Raw genomic sequence first — 21,658 nt, forward strand, 5'->3', positions numbered from 1 at the left:
ACAAATAATTTAACTTGTGTATTGTCGTTTGTATATTTTGTTACGTGTAAAATATTCTATTTCTACACTACTTACAAGTTCGATAAAGTGTACATTACACATCGTGAAATTTACATATTTTCACTTGGTTACCCTGCCCAATTCGAATATAATTCAGAACGTATGTGCTATATTTATATATTCTGCATTTGTTTTGTATATTATGTACACTGATCTGATCTTTGTAAACGCGAGTTTTACGATATTAATGAGAAATTTGCCAATTTAATGGAAGTTGTTAATTTTTTCTGGCACGTTTCACGTTAGCAGACATGTTTCTTAAGTTACAGTCGAAAAGTGTTTTTATGTAAAAGAATAGGAATGATCAAGTTATTTTAAGATGACAAGATATTTCACGTCTTCTATTTAAATATAGCGTTAAATTTTAATTCCGTCAATTCGTATATACTCGTACATCGAATTTCCTTTTCTCATGTCATTTCTTTTCTTTCATTTCACATTTAATTACAAAGATAAAGTGTAAGTACGTTCCTCATAAAATTAATATCAAATGTCGCAAAATATACAAAAGTAAACTAAGAAGAGGGGACATATTATTACACAAACTGTCGTTCATATTGCATATGTACATATGCAGTATAAAAACAATACTTTTTAGTTTTTAATCTCTTGTTTAAATAATCCTAATATCTAAATTTGTATCGGTCATTGATTCGATATAACTGCGTTTATTGGAAGTAATTAAGCTATAGCCTGCGCACAAGAGAAGAAGGAACAAACACGTATAGTATACACGCTTAAATAACAAAATTAAGTCAGTTTACGTTCAATGTGAACTTGATCAAAGTTCCAGTCTCGAATTATAGAGTTTCTTACTATCAGTTTACAAAATTCGATATTACGATTATGTACCGTATTTGAAAAACATAAAATGCTTTGTTCAATTTTAAATAAAACTAATATTTACCAAAGCGAATACGAAAAAAATGTTATCATCAAACTCAATTTTCAATTATCAAACTTAATCCAGCACAAATACAAATGTTATTCGTGCTTTTTTACTTTTACTACTTTTCAACTCTCTATAGTTCGAGATTTGAGTTCCGCTAACTTTCTTTCTACTGCGCATGCGCAACAGGAAAACTTGAATTACACGTAATAGTAAAAAATTCGAAAATCTTATCCTTTCGTGGCAGCGAAAGTAACCTAGGACTAGAGGTTCCATAACATTAATAATAATAAGGCAATAATATTAATATTAATAATAATGTAATCGAGTACTACTAACAATATTAATAATAATAATAATAGTATGGTAATGGCAAGATACACGCGGGTATAAATTAATCATTCCTTTCGTAATATCTACGACGTCTTCGGGATATTCTTTAGAAATTACTTTATTTCTGGTCAATATTCATTAACGAGCAACTTTTCTCTCTGTTTCTTATCACGATTTTTTTCACTTCATCACAATTGTACCGTTAGAAATTATTCAAAACATTGTTAAAATGTCCATGAAATATATGCAATTGCCGTATTGAATAAGCGAGTAATGAAGTTGCTGTTTCACTGAATAAAAGTGAAATCTCCAATGCGTGTGCTCAAGTAAAGATTGGTACATCAATGCCTATTATTCTTAATCAATATTCATCATTTAACAATTAGGACCGAATTTTTACAAACCAACTCTAAACCACGACCCAATTTACAAATAAAAAGATCGATGTGTAAATTAACTATCAACTATTAATCTCCAATCCTATGTGAAGATATAATGTTCGGACCAAATTTCTAAACTAACGTGGACAATTCATGCGGACTATTGGTGGTTGCTGCGCTACTTAGATCCAATGTGGCAGCCGGAAGACCAGGACTGACGCTGCCGGTTGCTTCCCGTGGCAAATGCTGCGATCTATTTAGCTTATTTCCAGGACTCGGTGGCGATCTATCTGCTGGTGTATCCGGTGGCGTAACCACGTTTCTGTGTCCGCTCACGTTCAGATGATTGTGCGTCGCCGCGATCGGAGCTGGCGATGAGAGCAACAAGAGCGGTGGAGACATTGACACGTGTCGATGATGATGATGGTGATGATAGTGTTGGTACTGTGCAGCTCGGCCGTGCGTTGCGTGGCTGGTATTTAGTTGGTTCGTCACGGGCCCGACTTTCGTTGGGCAGCCAGCATGGTGGATGGTTAACGGGCCACGTAGTTGTTGTTGCTGTTGTAGCTGGTGCTGGTTCTGGTGCTGTTGCAGCTGCTGCTGACGCTGCAGCTGTACCGCCGCTTCGCACTGTTCGCGCGCTAACGCCTTCACGGCATTCGTCTTCTCCTACGAAATAAGAATGATAGGTTATAGGTTAGAAATAAAATATAGGTTAGAAATAAAAATGATAGGTTGTAGTCAGGGGCCATAACAAATTAAAAAAGTTATAATATAAGAATTTACATTTTAGTTGAAATGATTCTAGTTACGAATAAGTATTAAAGATGATTCAAATCTTTTTCGTTACCGATAACCATGGTGAAAAATCTTTTGGATTACTTTCAGCCATTGTCAATCTTATTGTCAATACTACATGCTTGAAGTAGAAGGAGGGGTACAGAGAAAAAGACTTTTTCTCAGCAAATATAATCGTTACTCAATTATTTTGTTCAACAGTTTTACAAATCTCCCAAAAATAAACGAGAATACGAAAATACACTGAATATCGTGTGTATGGTTATTTATAAAATCCCCTTGAAATAGTTGCGATCGCGGATCACATAAACAAACGAACCTGTCATTCTACAGAGTATCTTTTTCGGTGAAATTATGCAAACGTAAATGTAACTTCGGTAGAACTCCTCGAGAACTTGTAAGCTTATATCACTCTGACCCAACCAGTCCACTCTAAAGTGTATAATTTATAAAAGGGGATTATATTAATACGCGGAGGATGTGGTAGGTGGTAAGTTTTGCATATGAATGTTCGTTGATACAACGAATGGTTAAATGGAGGTTTTCATGAATGTGATAAGGACTAGATCGAATGTTTTAACACTTATAACTAGAATGCGTATTTTTATACAAGTTTGTAGTTTTACGAACATAATCAAGGAAATAAAATTTTAATCGAGATTTGTTTTCTTATATACGTATATTTTAGCGCATTTTATGCATTTTGCGCCATTTGCGTACTTTTCAATTTCGCACGAATAAAATAAAGATCAGCAATATAATTATAACGCTTCTTAAAAATGTGAAAAATCCTGGTTTCCTAAAAGCTTGCAATTGATTTCAGAAAAATTTTTATGAACTCTACCAGATAAATTATGGTAACTCTGAAAACAAAATTTCACGATAAAATGATTTCCGAGTAAAATACACATAAAAGATGATTTAGACGTGTTTTAACGTGTTCGTTTTCTTTTTTAATAGCGATATGTTCTTACCCTCTGCCACACGAAGACGTTATGGACCATTGCGCATCCACAAAACACGATGCCAAGGCCTATGAAAACGGACGTAACGATTGCCGGTGTGACACCAATTACCTCTCAGAGAAAAGACATCGACTCCCGACTGTCGGACGCCAACGCCGCGACGCATCTTAGTCCCCATCAGAGATAAGGCCCCAACCCCGACTTTCGGACTCCTTGGAATCCACACCAAACCCCCCAACATCCCCAAGCCAGGGTGTATATAAGCCGAGACTTCACCCAGCCCGGGGAGTTCTCGTTCTAGTTGCTGTTCTTGTACAACACCCCTTTCTCTGTTCAACGTTATTCTACTGTAAGTGCCAAAGTCATAATAAAGTTCGATAAAAGAGAATTAATAGTTGGGCTACGACTCAGCTTTCTTTTCTCTCGCAACCCAAGTATCCATTTTACGTGACACCGGCGTCGAATAAAACTGGATGAATGTATACAATATCATACCTGAAAGCATTGTTAGAGGATCATTATAACACGTATGCCATAACAAGCGGGACAAAGAATCAGCGCAAATACATATTCTCAATACATATAATTCTCGAAGCGTAAACTATATACATATGCTTTTCATTGAAATTTTCAATACTAGTCGCAAATTATTTTTCAATTAATTTATTATTTAAGTCTTTATATATCAATTCTCGACGAATAAATTACTTAAATTATAGAGAATCTATCTTCAGACAATAGAGAATTCAATATTTTTGGTCGTTAAGTAATTTACAAATTTCTAAAACGATTACGTTCGAAGTTTTGGACAGTATTTGAAGTTTCTAACATGACATTAAAAAAAAATAAATAAATTTTATGATATAATTAAAAAAACATTGTAGTCTATCATAATTTCTATTCCGTCAAATTTATTAAAACACAGTTTTCTTCTGAACAGAGCCAAAATGTCCGTCTTGAATCGAGTTCAACAGCTTAACGATCGATCGAGCGAATGATAGCTGTGTAAACTAGCATGACACAACGTAAACTTTAGATTAGATCTCGATCCATCCACCAGCCGTATTCATGCATGACATGAATATTCTGTTTCAGCTCTTTATAAATTAATCTGTTAAAACTTCCCTAAAAGACGATCATTTTTATTTTTCTAAGAAAAATAATGACTATTCGGCGTTAAAATTAACTTTATTTCCATTGGATTTCTAAACTGATTTCATACACTCAGAGATAGTTCACAGTATCTTTTAGATTCATGCCTGAATTCAAGAAAAATTAAAAGTATAACTTATGTACTAGTATCTTTCAAAAGGTTAAAGTTGACAGAATTGAAGGAATTGGTTCTTACCAGTTAGAAAGACGGGAATGCTAATGAAAAACCCTCCGACAGCACATATCCGGCTGATGGATGATTTTTGCAGGTACTTGTTACTCCTGAAACAGACAAAATTTGAAGTGAAAGTCAGTTTCACGATTCTATGATAATTGAGCGAAATATAAAGGAACCAGTTTTTTGTTTAACAGCCAAGAATCTTTCAAAAATTCTACTGTAATTGATACTTCAAATATATTTAGTCAGACAAGGGATAATCATAATCGCAACGTTAATCTTAACTTTAATTCAAGGATCAAACAGTATCATTATACATATAAAAGTAAACATAAAGTCTATCCACATTATTGTTATTATTATTATTATATGTTATTCTATAATTGATTTTTATTTCTTTATTATCAATATTATTCTATTTTCTATAATGATTCAATTATAGATCTTATTTTTTGTCAATCATATTTCACTGAAAAGATCACTTTGAAAATAATCTAATGGTAAAAAATGAAAAATAATCTTTTTCTACCTTGTCTTCATTTTTTACAAACTCTGTCCACCGCCGTAAACCTATTAAATGCATGAAACGACTAAGCAAAGCTGCTTCACATAATTCCCCGCTCACGCAGTGTCAATTAGCTCACGATCGCAAACGATACTGCCAATTTCCAGCGACCACGAACGATTTCACCGTAATTGCCGGTGTGAAATTTACCAATACGTGCTCGAATTGGTCAATAATGGATAGAGCGCTCTTGTACACACTAATCTACCAACAAATAATATTGACTCAATTGAACAACAGCGCATAGATTAACGGACAAACCGCATGTTCCAAACAGATTTACAATCACGGCAGAAAATACATGCCGTTATAGATGTTTCCTGGTCAAGATTAATTTCCACGCGTTAAGAACATTGTAACCGGAATCTAGGAAGAACTAGCACTTCCTGGAATAATACTATTGTGTCCTCGATGAATGTCTCTCCGCAATGCCCTCGAGTGAGTTGTTTTTGTCTTCGGTCGTACGACGTCCGGGATGAGAATTCGGGGAACGGTTTTGCGCTGCTTTAATACTCGCACAACCATCCATCCATGGGACTGCATCTTTTTAGGAGGACCAGTGATTAATCTTTTCCCACTCATTTTCATCTCTAATTTCTCATGAGGCTAAGATTCCTGCATCTTTTACCATAATAATTTATTAATGCTATTAATAAATTGAGACAATTTTATACGTCGTATTTTGCGTTATAAGATGACTTGTAATTTGTAAAATTTACCTGTAAAATTCCTTTGTTTGTTTTACCGAAGCAATAGTTGGCATTTCTATACGACAATAAGAATTTGTTAATACTAATAATTTGTACGGTTATCATGTTATCATTCTTCTAATGGATAGTATATTATTGAAACTTTTTTAATATTGAAACGCGATATTTTTTTGGAGAAGAAGTGCATAGTAGTAAAGAGTTGAATTCTACGGACGTAAAAAGTGGACATAACATTTTCTGTACATGGAGTCGCCTGGCCTAAACATTTTATGATTTCCGGGCAAAATACAGACGAATCTAGCGCTGATTTTAAAGTAGCTTCATCCAAATAAGCCACAATAAGAAATTCCCACGAAACAGTTGCGTTCATCCCCTTTCGAGGTCGCCGACCTCTTTGAATGCGTTTCAAGAGCGTCGTACCAATGAAACTTCGAGTTCTAAACTAATTTCTCAGCCTTTTCCGTTAAATTTAACCTTCCGCGTTAGTGTATTTCGGACGAGCTCCTATTTTACGCTTTCGTCGACTTCACCAACGTAACACGCAGCATCCGCAAGTAAAACTGTCTCTTAAATTTGATGTGACACCAATACACGACGAGAAGAATCACAATGCCATTTTTATTCCACTTCGTTAATTTTTCGTCGTAAGGTTTAGCTGTAAATAGGATTAAAAAAATTTAGATTAACGAGGAATTTAAAATTGATCTGTTAAATCAACAATTTCCATTAGTTGTCAATAGATTTTATAAGCCTCAGATTACTGAGAAATTATACACATTGCAAAATATTTACCATTGGTTACCCACGCTACACGTAAATTTGATCAATCTACCAATGCACTAACACTGCAATAAATTTCTATTGCAACATTCCACGCTCCTTTGCCGCACCTTAAACTCCTCGCTAGATTTATTCCACCTTAAAGTGTCACATAACTCCTACGACACCGATATCAAATCTTAAACTCCACCAAATTCCAGAGAAACTTGATTTCGTCGAAAGTAAGAGATTAAACTTAAAAAGCAATTTATTTCATCTTTAAACTATCCCAAACTTCTTAAATATAATTTATATATATAAAATATTATACACTTATTGTGTGCATTATATATTTCAAGAACTTTGCAATAAAAAATAAAACTTATTACATTTAAGATATGGTTATATCGCACAGGCTCGAATATGATAAAGAGGTTAAATAAATGTCTCGAATCTCCGCAACAAACTCACACAAACCACCTAAAACACGTATACACAATGTGCATTCACTACGAACTCGACTCCCATTCCCTGCCAAAATCACAGGCATGCAGAGTCAATTTCACTGCTCGAGCTAGTTGAATAGGGAAGAAGGTCGAGAGCTGGAGTTAAGGAGCATAGTTGGTAAAGAATCGCGTGCCGCCGCGCCATTAAGATCAAGCCCACGATCTCAACAATAAATATTAGACGGTTCTCTGACCTGCATTTCGCGTGCGACTCGGGACGATTCAAAAACGCGTAAATTTCCCATGAGTCGAATCAAACGTTCGCGATTTATCGCATTTAGGTTATATCGATATTGTCCACGAGTGGAGGCATTCAAACACAGATTGCTTTGTGTCACTCTATCGTAACTGCCCGTAATACATGATAATTTAATTTCGAATTCTTTCGAATATATGCACGTAACGAAAAATTTGTATTGGTTAGTCAATTGCAGACCAACCAGTTGTTAGCCAGTGAAAATAATGTAGATAATAATAGTGAAGAATTAGCTCGAGAAGAGTAAACAAACAAGGCGCCTTAATAAAAGGCACAATGTGGGTCCGCAAAGTGATGGGATTTCGGCGCATGCGCATTGTTTCGCATCAACTTACAATTAGACATGCACGAAAGCTTCATTTCTGCCGCATACATACTTGGATTCGCGTGCATGAAATTCACAAAGTAGGTTATTGCTTGAAAAACAGCTTTAATCGAGCGAAGCTTTTAACCAGACTGAAATCAAGTCTTGGTTTCTTTAGAAATTCAGATGGAATAAGAGAAACCTATTTTATCTGTGGATAAAGGTTAGGCTGCATCAGTTGGCTTATATGACTTTCCGGTGACTTTGAAGGGTAATACGGCGCCGGCGGTCGAGAAGGTAACTTCTCTATTGAACGAGATCTCATTGATCTCGTCTAAGCAGGAAGAGTCTGTCGGCCCTTTGATTTTATACGAGTCTTTCCATTCACGATCGTGCGAGCTGGCTACAGGCGACGACACGGACCCCCGACAAAACTGTCTGAGCCTATTCAAGGCGACGTCAAATAGTTTCACTCGGAGAGATGAATGGAGATAAGAATCACCGGAGCGTCTCTGCGCTTCGATGACAATGATATTTGGTAAATCCTCTTCTTGTTTCTCGTTTTGAAAGAAGGTTGTAAAGAAGAGTGCTACTAGATCGTCTAGGGAAATCACACGGTATATATTGCGTAATGCTATTTGTTTCGATCATTCGCGGAGAGACGCGATCGCGAGATATCACGTCAACGAGAGTTGTAAGTTCTCGTTACGATTAAACAATCGACGCCACGAACTGATCGATTCCCTTATTTCGATTATGATAATAAGGGTAGTTCAATGAAATTTCACAGAATTAACACAACTAAATTAATGTTTATTGCAACAACTTATTAACTAGAAAGATATAAATGGAACAACAAAAAGAAATGTGACTACGTAATGCGCGATATAAGATATGTGTTGACTGTTTGGCTTCTCGAAACGTTCTGATTTTTTCTGGAAGGCGACCCCCACTACCTTCGGATCACGCCACATTCTTTTACGCCAGATAAAATAACGGCCACGAATCGACGTTTCTGGAGGTCGCCCTGCTTAATGAACCATGCGCTTGCCACTACAATGTTTGTTTTGCCGGGCAGCCGCGACGATCCGTCTGCGACATTATAGTGCCGCGACCGACAGTTAAGAATATAATCTATGGCAAGCCGCATGGCGTAACACTATTGATTTATCAAAAATAACAAGAGGTTAAGGAGCTTTGGGAAGGTTGATTCAATTTTTTATAACCTGACATCTCTTTGAACAAATGTCTTAAGAAACGCTTGAATAAAATGTTAAAAAAAATAATAATCTTTTAATGAAATAATCATCTAAAATGAAATCTTTTCCTGTATTTTTAGACAATAAGATTTACTATATCCTACGCCATAATAAGAATCAATTTGCTATGAACTGGTATCTCGGAAATTGTAAGAATTCAGAAAATATAAGGAGGCCGGAAGAGGTAAATGAAATCCACAGAAACATTGACCCAACCTCAGCGCAGTTAGCCGACAAACTAAAATATCTCGCTGCCTTTTCTATATTTACGACCAGAACGTGGTCATTAATTGAGTCTAGCGACTGCACCGTAGACGAGTCACTGACCGATGTTGCTTTAATGGATATGCGGAAAATCACGTGTTCCAGGTTCCAGGGATGTAGTTGTTTTCATTTCCGGAGAATACGGTCGACTCGCGTGTGTATACCAATCTATCTGAGGATAGGTGTTCGTTAGAATTACTAACTATATTACTTTCAACCTTGTGATTAAAATTTTTAAACGTCACTTAATAGCAATTCAGTCGAGTAAGTACAAACTTTCAAATGTCCTAATTTCCAAATCTTTATATTTTTTAATCTCAAAGATATTTTATTATTTGCCGTAGATCAAGCTTCGTGTTACCGGTACTGTAACATTACAATCCTACGAGAAGCAGAAAATAGTGAAAAAATCTGACCTAATAGATAGTAGTCAATATTCCTTTGACGCGTCTTATGCGAACCGCAGTTAGAGGAAATGCAAATAAGCTCTTGCGAAACGGTTTGCCGCACGACAAGCCTACGAACAACGCCCAATGCAAGTTCGGTGGGAGTTACAGGAAGAGGGACGTCTAAAATCAACTAGGAATCCCTATTCAATCGTCCAATTTTCGATTCCGGCATTGAACTTCCCGAAGAAAATTAAATACAATTCCGACTCGAGATTTAATTTCAGTCTCGTAGCTAATGCAATCTAATCGCGTTTGCAAGGCTACGCTTCCGGTCAGAAGCCACGCGCTTCGATCGCGTACTTTCCGCATCGGAAGCGTACGCTTCGGTACTAACCGCGTCGATTTTCAAAGGAATCATTGGACACCGGAAGAAGAAGAAGGAGTAAGAATAAAAGCACGTAAACCGGCAGGAAGTCAATCGAGACAAAATCTATATCGTTGAAAGTCGAAAAAAGACCCGAATTTAGGCTACAGTACATATTCGAATTGAATATATTCAAGGTTTAGATTTTCTTCTCCTGAAAATTATAAACATAAATGAGTCGACAAGCGATCTTGAAAAGCGTCTGTTCCATCTAGATTATGTAAATTGCGTGAATTACCGTTAGCCATAATTCATAATTTATCGAAAAAGCGCGCTTCTTCTCAACCACGCTTTCCCCTACCAGCACCGACATTATCGGCAGATCGATAAGTATCAAAATACCACAAAGATATTAATCTCATCTTTCTTCTAACCGCGAAAAAATGCCGCGCAAATGATAAAACAACAGATCAGCCAGAAACATCGAATTCTCCACGCTTCCGACTGCAAGAAGAAAAACAAAGTTATTTGTGTATGATGGAAACGTCTTTGGACGATGCTCTTGTCACAGACGAAATTCGAGCAGCTGTATATAACAAACCGAAATTCCGAACGCCTTATCGCGTGTGACCGTCCGGTCAGCATCCGTTCTCAGCCGCCTGAGTGGCATTCGATCACTCCAGCCGTTCTCCGAATTTTACACTAAGTATAAACAAAACCTTCTCCCACTCCAACGAATGGAAGAATATAAATTCTCCCTTCAAAATCATCCAGTCAGTCTAATAAAAAAATTCTTAACTAATCCAAATATCGAAAGTACATCATCGCGAACCGAAAAAATTGTATAAATTGACTAAAAAATAAAAAGGACTTTATCTCCTTGTCGGAAATTAACAAGTTCCTTACTTTTTACCTTAATTTTACACGACACTCTTAAGCGGTCGAGTGCGCGCGAGAATAGCATCGCGGATCGGCATTTCCACGGTGAGGATTGTAAAATGGTTACGCAGATGATGGATCATACGCATGGACCGTAGAGACTATCGTGAATGATGGATCAGACACACATACGCGTTCTTCGCTCTTCCGATATTCTTCGTAACAACTGCTGCGACCTCGTCATTGGAAACGATCTCGGGAAATTCAATCGAATAGCGAGGAAATTTATAGAAAGCTACAGCTGTGTTCGAGTATTATTCTAGAGAAAAGTGAAGAGAAAAAATCTCAAGATAACTTTTAGGAAAATGATTGTACCTTTAAAATTCTTTCGACACTTTTCGGTATATTCTTGTCATTGATTCTGAAAGTATTTGATTAATTTGCTGGTTAATAGGAAGTTGGTTAAAACCGAAGTTAGTTAAAGAAATAAGTAAACACGAAACCCGTGGATACTCTAGACATATGATTCTACCTGCACGCGACAAAAATATTCATGATCTGAACAAGGAAAGAAGTGTTGTTAGATTCGCGTCATGCTGCAAATGAAAGATTTACAGCTCGAACCCAATTATCTGTTACATTACATTCTCGGGCACGTGTAGGCTGAACGTCATGATATATGAACACAAGTATAGAAAGAACAACATGGATATTTCGCGCGAAGAAAACGAAGCTTCACATATACAGTGTATAACCACTCGACAGTATTTGCTCACGAAAAATACGAGTTGTTAAAGTCTAACAAAAATTACGTATACAGTGGCAAAGAAGAAAACTGTTATGCCGTTTACTCTTATTTCTAATTGACAGAAAGTCGTCAACGAACAAAGAGCGCTTTTTCTTATTCTCTGTACCTTCGCGATGCAATCACAGAAATTCTCCAAAATGCTTCGTGTCGACTAAACAAAGAAAAAAAAATGGCAGCTGCTAAGAGCAAACTACCTCCGGAATTTTCTTCGTTTCTAAGTGAACCAGGAAGAAAGAAGGGAAGGGTTAATGACGCCGAAACTGAAGGGTGGCCACGGATCGTTTGAAAGGGGCCACGACAACCGTTACGATTCAGTCGCACCTGTTCCTCTTCCTAGGTTACCACGCCGAACCATTGCGCGCTTTTACGAGCGTTCCCGCGATAGTTTCCTGGCACTTGCTCGTCCTTTCAACGAAGGGTCGATCGGTTAATTTAAACTCTCGAAGGCTTTGTCCAGTCGGTAACATCGATAAGCTTAAGTCGAAATACGGATTTCTCGTAAATTCAGAATTTTATTGCCACCAGGATGTATATGGAGGCGACAGATGAAAACACGATGTAAATTAGATTTCTTGCTTTTATAGAGAAGCAATTTTTAAATTGAACACCAGTCGTCGATCGGTTCTGTAGATCGTTTTTAATAACAAAATAAATTTGGTTAGTCCATAAAGGTTTGTTCGTGTGAATCTTCCCATAGATCATCCGTAACGTAAATACCGCTATAACCGGCTGCAGATACATTTTCCTTGAACATGTGGCGGCACTTGACAGTAAACTTCCCAACAGTTTACGTCGCTTGACGCACGACACAAAGACCCTATACCTGCGGACAAGATGATTGCCAGATGTCGATACATTCGTACCGAATATTTCCAGCTAGCCTAAGGACCGCTATAAATCTTAGGATTTATTTTAGCTAAGGTCCTCCAAAGAGACAAACAGTCTTTGTTTATCAGTCTCGAAGTCGACCACCTACCACGGGGACACACGAGAAATCTGCTATCTCTCACATACGACGCTGCCCGCTAGCAACACCCTCTCAAGGGCAGCTAGCATCCTTTTCTAACGACCAACACGAATTAGCCAATAAACATTAACGTACATTTCCCTCACTTTCCGAACCAAAGCTTTTCTCAACGAATCCGATGCCTTCGCATCCTTAGACACATCCCAACGAGTCTTCCTCCGCAGCAGCATCGCGACAAAAATGTCAGTCTATTACCGCGAGTTACCGCAGTATATCACGATCGTTATACTTACACGGTTCGAGCCGAATAATTATCTAAGCTCTCGACATCTCGTGCAATCATTGTCCGCACTCGCAGCGTATCTCGAATCGTAGCTATCCAAGCTCTATCTAATAACCGCGCATTCGCGAACCGAATACAATCGCGAATCCTGCATCAAGTGTACTCATTGACATTAGAGTGAATAAACATTTATCGTTCAAGAAATCTGAGTTTTCCTTCCGACCCTATCACGACATACCACCTCAAACAAATAAATCAAAATCGTAAAGTATGTTATAAATAAAATCTGACTTCGCGAGGTGTTGATCCCTCATAAAAGAAGTCTTCTATATCTCGCAGATGATTCATAACATGACGTCTACTTTAACTTGTTCCTTATACCTCCTTGTCGAAAAAGTTAATAGTTTACAAATTCGAACATTACATATGTGACGGAAGAAAAGAGAGAGAGAGAGCGTTTCGTCCCGGGACTACCGGTGGACTCGTCAGTAAGGCTATGCCCGGTAGTCCCTGCCTTAGACGTAGAGCGAGTCTCGCTAGGTGCGGTATTTATATCAATCGCTCGTATATTCGACCACTAGCGAGTTAGACAGACAGACTCGTTGTCGTCGTAGCCCTCTAGTGTTGGCGGTTGGTACCCGCGGCTCGACCTGTCGGCGTCCTATTGATACCGATCCGCCACACATATCTACATAACATCGGCCATTATATTTGCCAAACCAAATTTGTTTTCTTGTAACATTCTGTGATTAATTAATGCTACAACAAACTTAATATAGAGTGTCACGTGCAAAATTTGCACGATAAATCAGATGACTACGATACAATCTTCAAATACGATCGTATCTTTCGTATACAAATTGATAGTTTCCACCTAACTGACAGATTTTTATACCCTTGGAAAAATAACGTCTTGACGAACAATTCACGCCAATCAACGCCAAGAATGAATCACGCAAATTCTACTGGAAGTCCTCTATTCACTTTTTCGATTTATCATCAGCTGGAAACATCAAAATTATCGGCTGGTGATTGGGAATTAATCGAAAAATAAATTACAAGCATTGAGACACGCGAGTGCCCGTTTCTTTCTCTATTTTTCTGTCTGCTTGTTGGAATATTAAGGCGCAGTCACGGCCCGCCAAATTTATTCCCGTTCCGTAGTGCCCTGTGTCGGTGAAAAAATTTGAAATGCCGGATTCGAAGGCGTGGAATGCCAACAGCCACGACAGAGAGCCCTCTTCTCTCTTTCTGGTGGAAAGACGAACGGGTGCACGCGTATGCTCGGACGCTCTGACGCACGAAGAACCGCCCGTGAACAGAAACCAGACACGCGTGTAACGTTAAACCGGGCCGTCGATGAAAAACGAACAAGACTTTCGCGACCGATGGGCGTTTTCAATGACAGATCGAATCGTTCAGTTTCACGGTTCGTTCGGGGTCACAGTAGCGTTCATCTTGGCATAAAAACGCGCTAGAGACGATTTCTCATACATTGGTTAAAGTTGATATGTGTTTCGGCGAATTGTCGTTTGGAGGAGCGATACACCTAAAGAAACGCACATATTCATAAGAATCTACGTTTCGTATTCTTCGTATCGATATCTTTATTTTTATTGGTCGTATCATGTTCGATGTGATAGTTGGTTTTTTAGCTAGTGAATTAACAAGATTTAATAAGAAATTTAGTACAAATGCTCCATGCGTCGTGTTTGACACGTCGTTGTTAAACTCTCATTTATAGGAAATTCAAAGCTGTATTTTCTCACCCAGCTTAAACCTTACGAACTCTTTTCACGCGTTCCACCCGTCATTGAACGAAACGATGAAAACGTTCATCCATCCACGTCTCTCCAGTAATAATCCAATTAACCTGTTTCCCCAATAAGTCGAAATCCGCGATCGAAATGCGCGCCTACTTTAGGATCGCACCATCTAACAACGAAAGAAGAAAACTTCGTGAGCCAGCAACTACTTTGTCCAAAAGTGGCTTTATTCGAAAAGTCTGCTGTTCAGCGTGTTCGCGCCAGCAGCACCAGAGATCCCTTATCACGGACCATTTAAGTAATGAGCCGCCACTTAGCAGCGCCGCTTGTCTTTCATTCTTCTCGTGTCTCTGTGATCGTCGTCGCCGTCGTTGGTGTCGTCGTTGGTGTCGTCGTTGGACCTGTGTCATACTTCGGCTTTTTTTCCTTTCATCCTCGCGTCTCAGACTCGGTAGCGTGGTACGGAAGGAGGGACGGGCACCGAGCTTCGAGTGACAATGAGCAAGCGAAGAGGAACGGCCGTCTACTACTGGGACCCACCATTAAAGTTCGTGCTTCTTTCGGAGCACGTCTGCACACCCCAGGGCTCCTTCTCCTTCGCTAACAATGCCACTTTGCAGACTTCGCTGTTATCTTCAGTCGGACGACCTTCGGCTAAGGCTTCCTAGCTGGCGTGCACCAGAGACACTGACCGAGAACCCTCTTGCTTTTGGTCTTTCGTTGCCAGTTGACTCATTCATAGGGAACACCATTGTCGGAGAATTAGTTTCAGAACGAAGGAGAATTGTTGGTGATCTTTAGTTACTTTAGAGCGGAAGGTTTCGTAATTTGTAATTTGTAGTTTACAACAGAAATTCCTATTGTTTATTAGGGAACTTATGCCGCAGTTCCTTACATTTGAGGGAGGTCTATGGTAGAAATTTTTATGGTAGAAAAATATCGTAGGAGTCAGCCTCCATTATTAATAATACGGATACAGCTGTGCATATTTTACTTTGTAATTTTAACACGAAAATATCCAGTGATCTTCGGAGTATTTGAAAACATTTTGGAAACAATTAATTTGTTAACTGCGGAGTTTATTTCCTTACATATGGGGGAGAGGTCCATGGTAGAAATTTTTCAGGAGCGCGAGTAACCCGTAAAAATATCGTAGGATAATTAATTGTTAATAATACGGATACAGCTGTGTATATTTTACTTTGTTATTAATTTTAACACGAAAATATCCAACGATCTTCGGAGTATTTGAAAACATTTTGGAAACAATTAATTTTTAACTTTTTAAAGTTTAATTTCAAAAATGCCTCTATGGGGTGAGCAGGTAAAATCAAGCAATAACGAATAAACACGTCGAACGTAGTTAAGTGGTTAAGAGCACAAGAAGACAGTTCTTCGCATACCCGTCGACACTCGGACTATTCCTTCTAGCTAAACAGCTCTCTAGGAGAAAATCGAGCATTCCAATTCAGCAGAATCTTGAATTGTCTGGAAGCCCCGGAGGCAAAGCAGGGGAAACAACCGTTGAGCGAAAGGACGAGGAAAAGAGAGAAAGAAGGGAAACGAGAAGCGTCCGGTGACGTTGCAATTTTAATCGTCCTCCGGTTATCTCTTCTGGGCACACTGCGATAGTGTGACACAACCGGTAATATTAACTTAGCAGACAGCTGTAAAAGTTAGTCGTGGTGATAATGTAGCATAAAGAATGGCTGTGTCCTGTGTCATCGAACGATCGATAAGCCGCTAGTTATCAATGTCTAAGCTAGATCTATTGTTCAGAAAAGAAAACAAAGGATGGTCGACCACAGAAAACGGTACACTTTCTTCCCTAAAGGCCATTCTGCCAGATGTGGTTAATCGAAGCAGTAGCTCAGATGTAAACTGTCCTCTTCTCTTTACTCTTAGTTAACCAATAGTTGGGCGAATCACCAGAAATTTACAACAGGGGCCCCAATCGGTGACCTGGAAATTCTGGGGCCTGAATACCTGTCTAACGAACACCTGTCTACTTCGATCAGTGTTTGCGTTACCGTTGCTTACCACCAGCCAAAATAAATAATTACAAAGCATGATTTAACACTAACTCTACCAGGCCTGGTCAAAAGGCCGTGTTTCAACATTTAATTTAGAATTGTACAGTCATTGTTGTTTCTTCTCTTCTTCTAACTTTATGTAGATTCTTACTTTAACAAAAATTGAGAAATTGATTAGTCGGATAATATAAGAATTTACATAAAGTTGGAGGAAGAAAAGAAACAACGACGAACGCACAATTTCAAATTAAATTTTGAAACCGGTCATTTGACCGGGTTTAGCAAGGCTAGCGTTAAGATAATAAATTCGCACTCTTATAAACCGATTTATAGAATACTGCTCCCACTATAGTAAAATGAAATATACTATAAATAGACGAAGAATTTCATATGTTGCTTAAAAACGTTTCTCGCAAAGAACCAATCTTTAATCTAAATATATATATATATCCAAACTCCGGAATATACTCTGCCCGTTCCCAAATCTCATTCTATGCTAATTTGATTATCTGAAATCGCAGTGCACGAGTTTCAAGATCGACAGCTAATTTCGTCCGTGTCCAATCTTCATTATTCTCTTCTTCTCTGTTATTTGTTCTCGAAACAAAAGTTACGATACGTCTCTGTAGTTGCATACATTACAATGTTAACGGCTCGTTCTCCAACATTTCGAACAGCTTGAACAAATCTCGTTCCAATGGCCTGCCAATCAAGCCTAGTTGTGGAATAACGCAACACGCACAATATCAGCCGCATCTTCGTAGTTTGGTACATTAAAATAGTCAGTGGAATATAGTGGCATAGATTTGACTGCGAAATCCTGGGACACTCTATATAAGGAAAGGACCCTATCAAGGGAAGAACAAGATTCGAGTAAAACCTGATCGAACAGTAATATTCGTTGGAAAAACTTGTTAGATGGTAATATTTGCAGGAAAACATCGTTGCACAATTACGGTCACAAGGGAGACATGGTCACACGGTAACATTCGCAAGAAACTTTAATATGCCAATCACGCACAACGTCTGGATGCTTTAAGAAACAATGATCTTTCTATCTGCCGAAGAGCACACGACATTTTCCCACGCGAATCAAACTCGCCACGCGATAAAAGACCGCCACTGGCCAAAAAACTGAGCGAAAGAAAAAGGACGGAATTAAAGAACCGAAGAGAAAACTCAAAACGGCGTGTCCGTTGAGGGTAATCACAGTGTTACGACCGTTCGCGGAGAGACGCGGTCGCGAGGAAAACGCGTCAGCGAGAGGCGTAAATTCTCGCTACGATTCGGTGAATCGACGCCGCGAAGTAGTCGTTCCCCTGTTTCGGTTAAGATAACAGAGGTGGTTAAATGAATATGACACAGCAGAGTAAGTTATATTTCACCGTTTATTCCAACAACTTATAACGAAGACAGTTACGCTGGTGCGTATGTACGAGATGAGTGAGTGACTGATCTACGGGTGTGTATACCCGGTTGAAGGATGTTGACCGTTCGAAGGATGTAAAATCAGTACTGTCTTGGGAGACGATGCTGTCTCGGAGGAAAGCTAAGGATGGGTGTGTCTAGCGCACGGGACCATCGGATTTGTTGGTGACGATTTTAGTTAGGAGAGTGAGGGAATAGGCTTCGTTGTTAATTGGTCACACGAAGGGTCTTAACCGCCCTCGAGAGAAAGTGGTTAGTGGGAGGAAAGTTGCAGCGTACGTGAGAAAAACTAACTTTCCCTTGTCACGCCGTGGTAGACAATAGTCTTTGGAAATTCTTCGGAAACAGACGTTTGTTTGGTTTGAAGGACCTTTACTAGGAAATCTATGAGATTTATGGAAGGTACTTGAGACTGTTGAGGGTACGCAGTGAGTATCCGAAGACATCTGGTTGCCATCTTGCCCGCGGTGTGTGGCCTCGGCTAGGTAGAGTGTTACGCGACGTAACACACAGTGATTTGGCCGACGATTTCGGCCAATCTGCATAACTTAACGCGCGTTTCCATTCGCTAGTAATTAGAGTCGGCGATGCTTACTTTGTCTCGGTCGGCAACGAAAAAGATAAAAAAGAAATCCGATTGACCAACGATAAGGGAACTTCCGAGCAGAAACCACAGATCCCATCTCGAGGAGTATGTATCGTCTTTAACGAGCCTTATTTTCGCTTTCGAGTTGCGTGTCACGGGAGGCGAGCATATCTATATTCCCTTTGTAACTTGATCTGCACTGCACTGTGTGTATTCGATAATATTTTTCGCGAACGTGCGTGCTGAATTTGCTGGGAGAATTATTAGGTAAAACGGAGAATATTGCAATTTCTACACAAAGGGCGTGTCACGATCTTTCAGCTTGGTCACAAATTAATATAGCGTAGTCTATATAAAAAAAATCTTACTAATAAAATTATTATACGATTTCCTGCGTGCACGACGCTCGAGGAATAAACGAAAGTGTAATTTTCATTTTCAAGGTTCGCGTCATGAAACATACGCATTTACGGATACATCTCACTACACAGTATCGTATTGTGATTGCAGACACGTGTTTGATCAGTAAAAACGGGACACGCGGTCGGTGAACGCTTGCACGTCAAGTACAGGATGTGAATTTTTGCGTTTCGTCCTCCAGGCCGCGTGAGAAGAAACACTAGACAGGCCTCTGATATATCGCACGGGATACGGGACACTGCGTTTGTTCCAGACGCACACAGATAGGCCACGCATGGACGAATGAGAACTTATATTCCGGCACAAGGATAATGATTGAGGATAGCGTCGCCAGATTATAGAAATTAATGGTAATCATCGTTCGACCGCGAATCCCGCGAATTCCCAGCTACCAGGAAAATGCTTATTTTTCTTTTCTTTATCAATACCTAAGTAAGTTTGAAAAGTTACATGTACAACAGCAACAATGTAAATATGGATGCTGTTGACATTTAGGAGGGAAAATGTGGATGACTATGAGAGTCCTCTTTCCATCATATGTATAGTTCGGATTAAAGGATATTTGTATCTCAACGTTTATTTGCACTTTTAGAAGTTTCTCTTTGTGTATTTTGTTTGACTTCCGAATTTTCAAAGATAACAGTATCTTAAGGATACAAACTTTAAACGTATATATTTTTCACACCTTGTTCGACCTTCGGGTTGAGTAAAGTACGGATTATGTACAAAGGTATTTAAAGCGTTATGAATCACAGATTTACCCAGCGTGGTATAAAACGAAAACTCTACTCACCAATGTCCTTGATACGAAGTCTTGACGAGTTTCACAGTGAAGAGGAACTGTATAGCGCACATGAGGAGACAGCAGAGGTTTAGGGAGAGGGCGAGTGCGCACAGCGCTAACGTCACCTCGTAGACAATCGTATACTCTTTCGGGCTGATCAGGCTACTCGGCGTCACCGTTAACGGTGAGATCTTCAGCAAGAAGATCAACGAGAGTAGCGCCAGTAACAACGACACTAGACACAATAAACCCAAACTGGTCAACGTCTCTTTCGCGCTAACCTCGTGGTCCTTGTGATTCCTTGACAGGGACGACGACCAGGAAGCGTTCAAGGGGTACGCCGTGGAACCGGGACCGGTTAACTGTCCCCCGGTAGTCGTACCCTGAAGAGCAGGTGCAGGCGAAGGTGTCGCCTGACTGGGTAATCTGGACAGTCTCGAGATATCAAAGCCTCCATTCGCTTTAGGTCTGCTGTCCTGGTGCAGCGGCGCCGGGGATATCACCCCCAATGTAGTCGACAGATTATTATTATTGTTATTGTTATTCCCACCGGCAACAGGACTGACGCTGTTCACAGAATGCTTCGACGTGGACAACGTGGACAGATTAAGAGCGTGCGAGTGATTCAATCGTTGAGAAAGATTGTTCACGCTCAACTGAGAATGATTCAAAGGGTGTCTGTGAGTGGAAGATGGCGTGGTGGCAGCCTGATGCACGTTGGCTCTTTGATGGACCACCGAGTCGTAAACGTCGACTCCCCATCCTTGGCTTCCCCCTGTCGTTCCACGAACGTTGTTGTTTTGGTTGTAATGATGGTGTTGCTGTTGATCCTGTTGGTGACCAGAATGATGGTGGTGGTGGTGGCCGCCGTGCAACGAGCCCGAGCTCGCCTGGTAGTCATTGTGCTGGTGCCTGGAGCCCGCTGACGACGGTTGCCCCATCAGGATATGCTTCAGCATTACTCGACGCTGGAATGCCTGAGGAAGACTGCGCTTCTTCCTGCTCCTCTACATGGCGCTACGCGGGACTCGCTTCTGAGCACGTCTTTCTCGTTGGAGGCTTCTTCTTTCTTTTCTTTCCCAGTAGAATTTTTACACAATTCTTTCTCTCTTTTATCATTAAATTACCTTTAATTCTTAACGATCTTTAATCTTTGTCTCTTCTTTCCTATATATATATTTTTGTTTACTTTTCTCCGTAGCGAATTTTGTCTTTCTGACGCGGGATTAGGTTCCTGGACTTAGGGAGTTGCTACACGCCAGCTCCACCATGGCGACGGCATTCACTAGGCAGCCTACATAGCCACCTTTCAGCTCACGCTTCGGGATACTTTTTTCGCTGAGATTCTCCGCGATAAGGCATGAAAGCAGAGACCACCGTCTGCGGAGGCATGATTATTCTATTGTTCCTTTTAACGAGTAATCGTTTTACTCGAGTCCTCTTACTAAACCGTAAGTACAAAAGACTATTATACTTAGATAGGTACTTGGTCTCAAGAACCAACTTATTTTGGTCTTTCGATTAAGTTCTTAATTAAATGCTCAATTAGATATTCATAAATATATCTTCATAA

At 39.5% G+C, this 21,658-nt stretch overlaps 1 protein-coding gene across 1 annotated transcript; it reads right to left on the reverse strand.

The window, feature by feature from the left end:
• Positions 1-1,625: 1,625 nt before the first annotated feature.
• LOC126875812 (uncharacterized) lies at positions 1,626-21,091 on the reverse strand. The gene is made up of 5 exons (XM_050638738.1): positions 20,095-21,091; positions 4,774-4,859; positions 3,880-3,920; positions 3,435-3,536; positions 1,626-2,331 (listed from the first exon to the last, which is right to left on the reverse strand). The coding sequence occupies exons 1-5, from the start codon at positions 21,042-21,044 to the stop codon at positions 1,795-1,797; spliced, it is 1,716 nt and encodes a 571-aa protein (XP_050494695.1). The 5' UTR covers positions 21,045-21,091; the 3' UTR covers positions 1,626-1,794.
• Positions 21,092-21,658: the final 567 nt, after the last annotated feature.

This window comes from Bombus huntii, unplaced genomic scaffold (genome assembly GCF_024542735.1).
Source record: "Bombus huntii isolate Logan2020A unplaced genomic scaffold, iyBomHunt1.1 ctg00000058.1, whole genome shotgun sequence".
In the NCBI taxonomy this organism is placed as follows: domain Eukaryota; kingdom Metazoa; phylum Arthropoda; class Insecta; order Hymenoptera; family Apidae; genus Bombus; species Bombus huntii.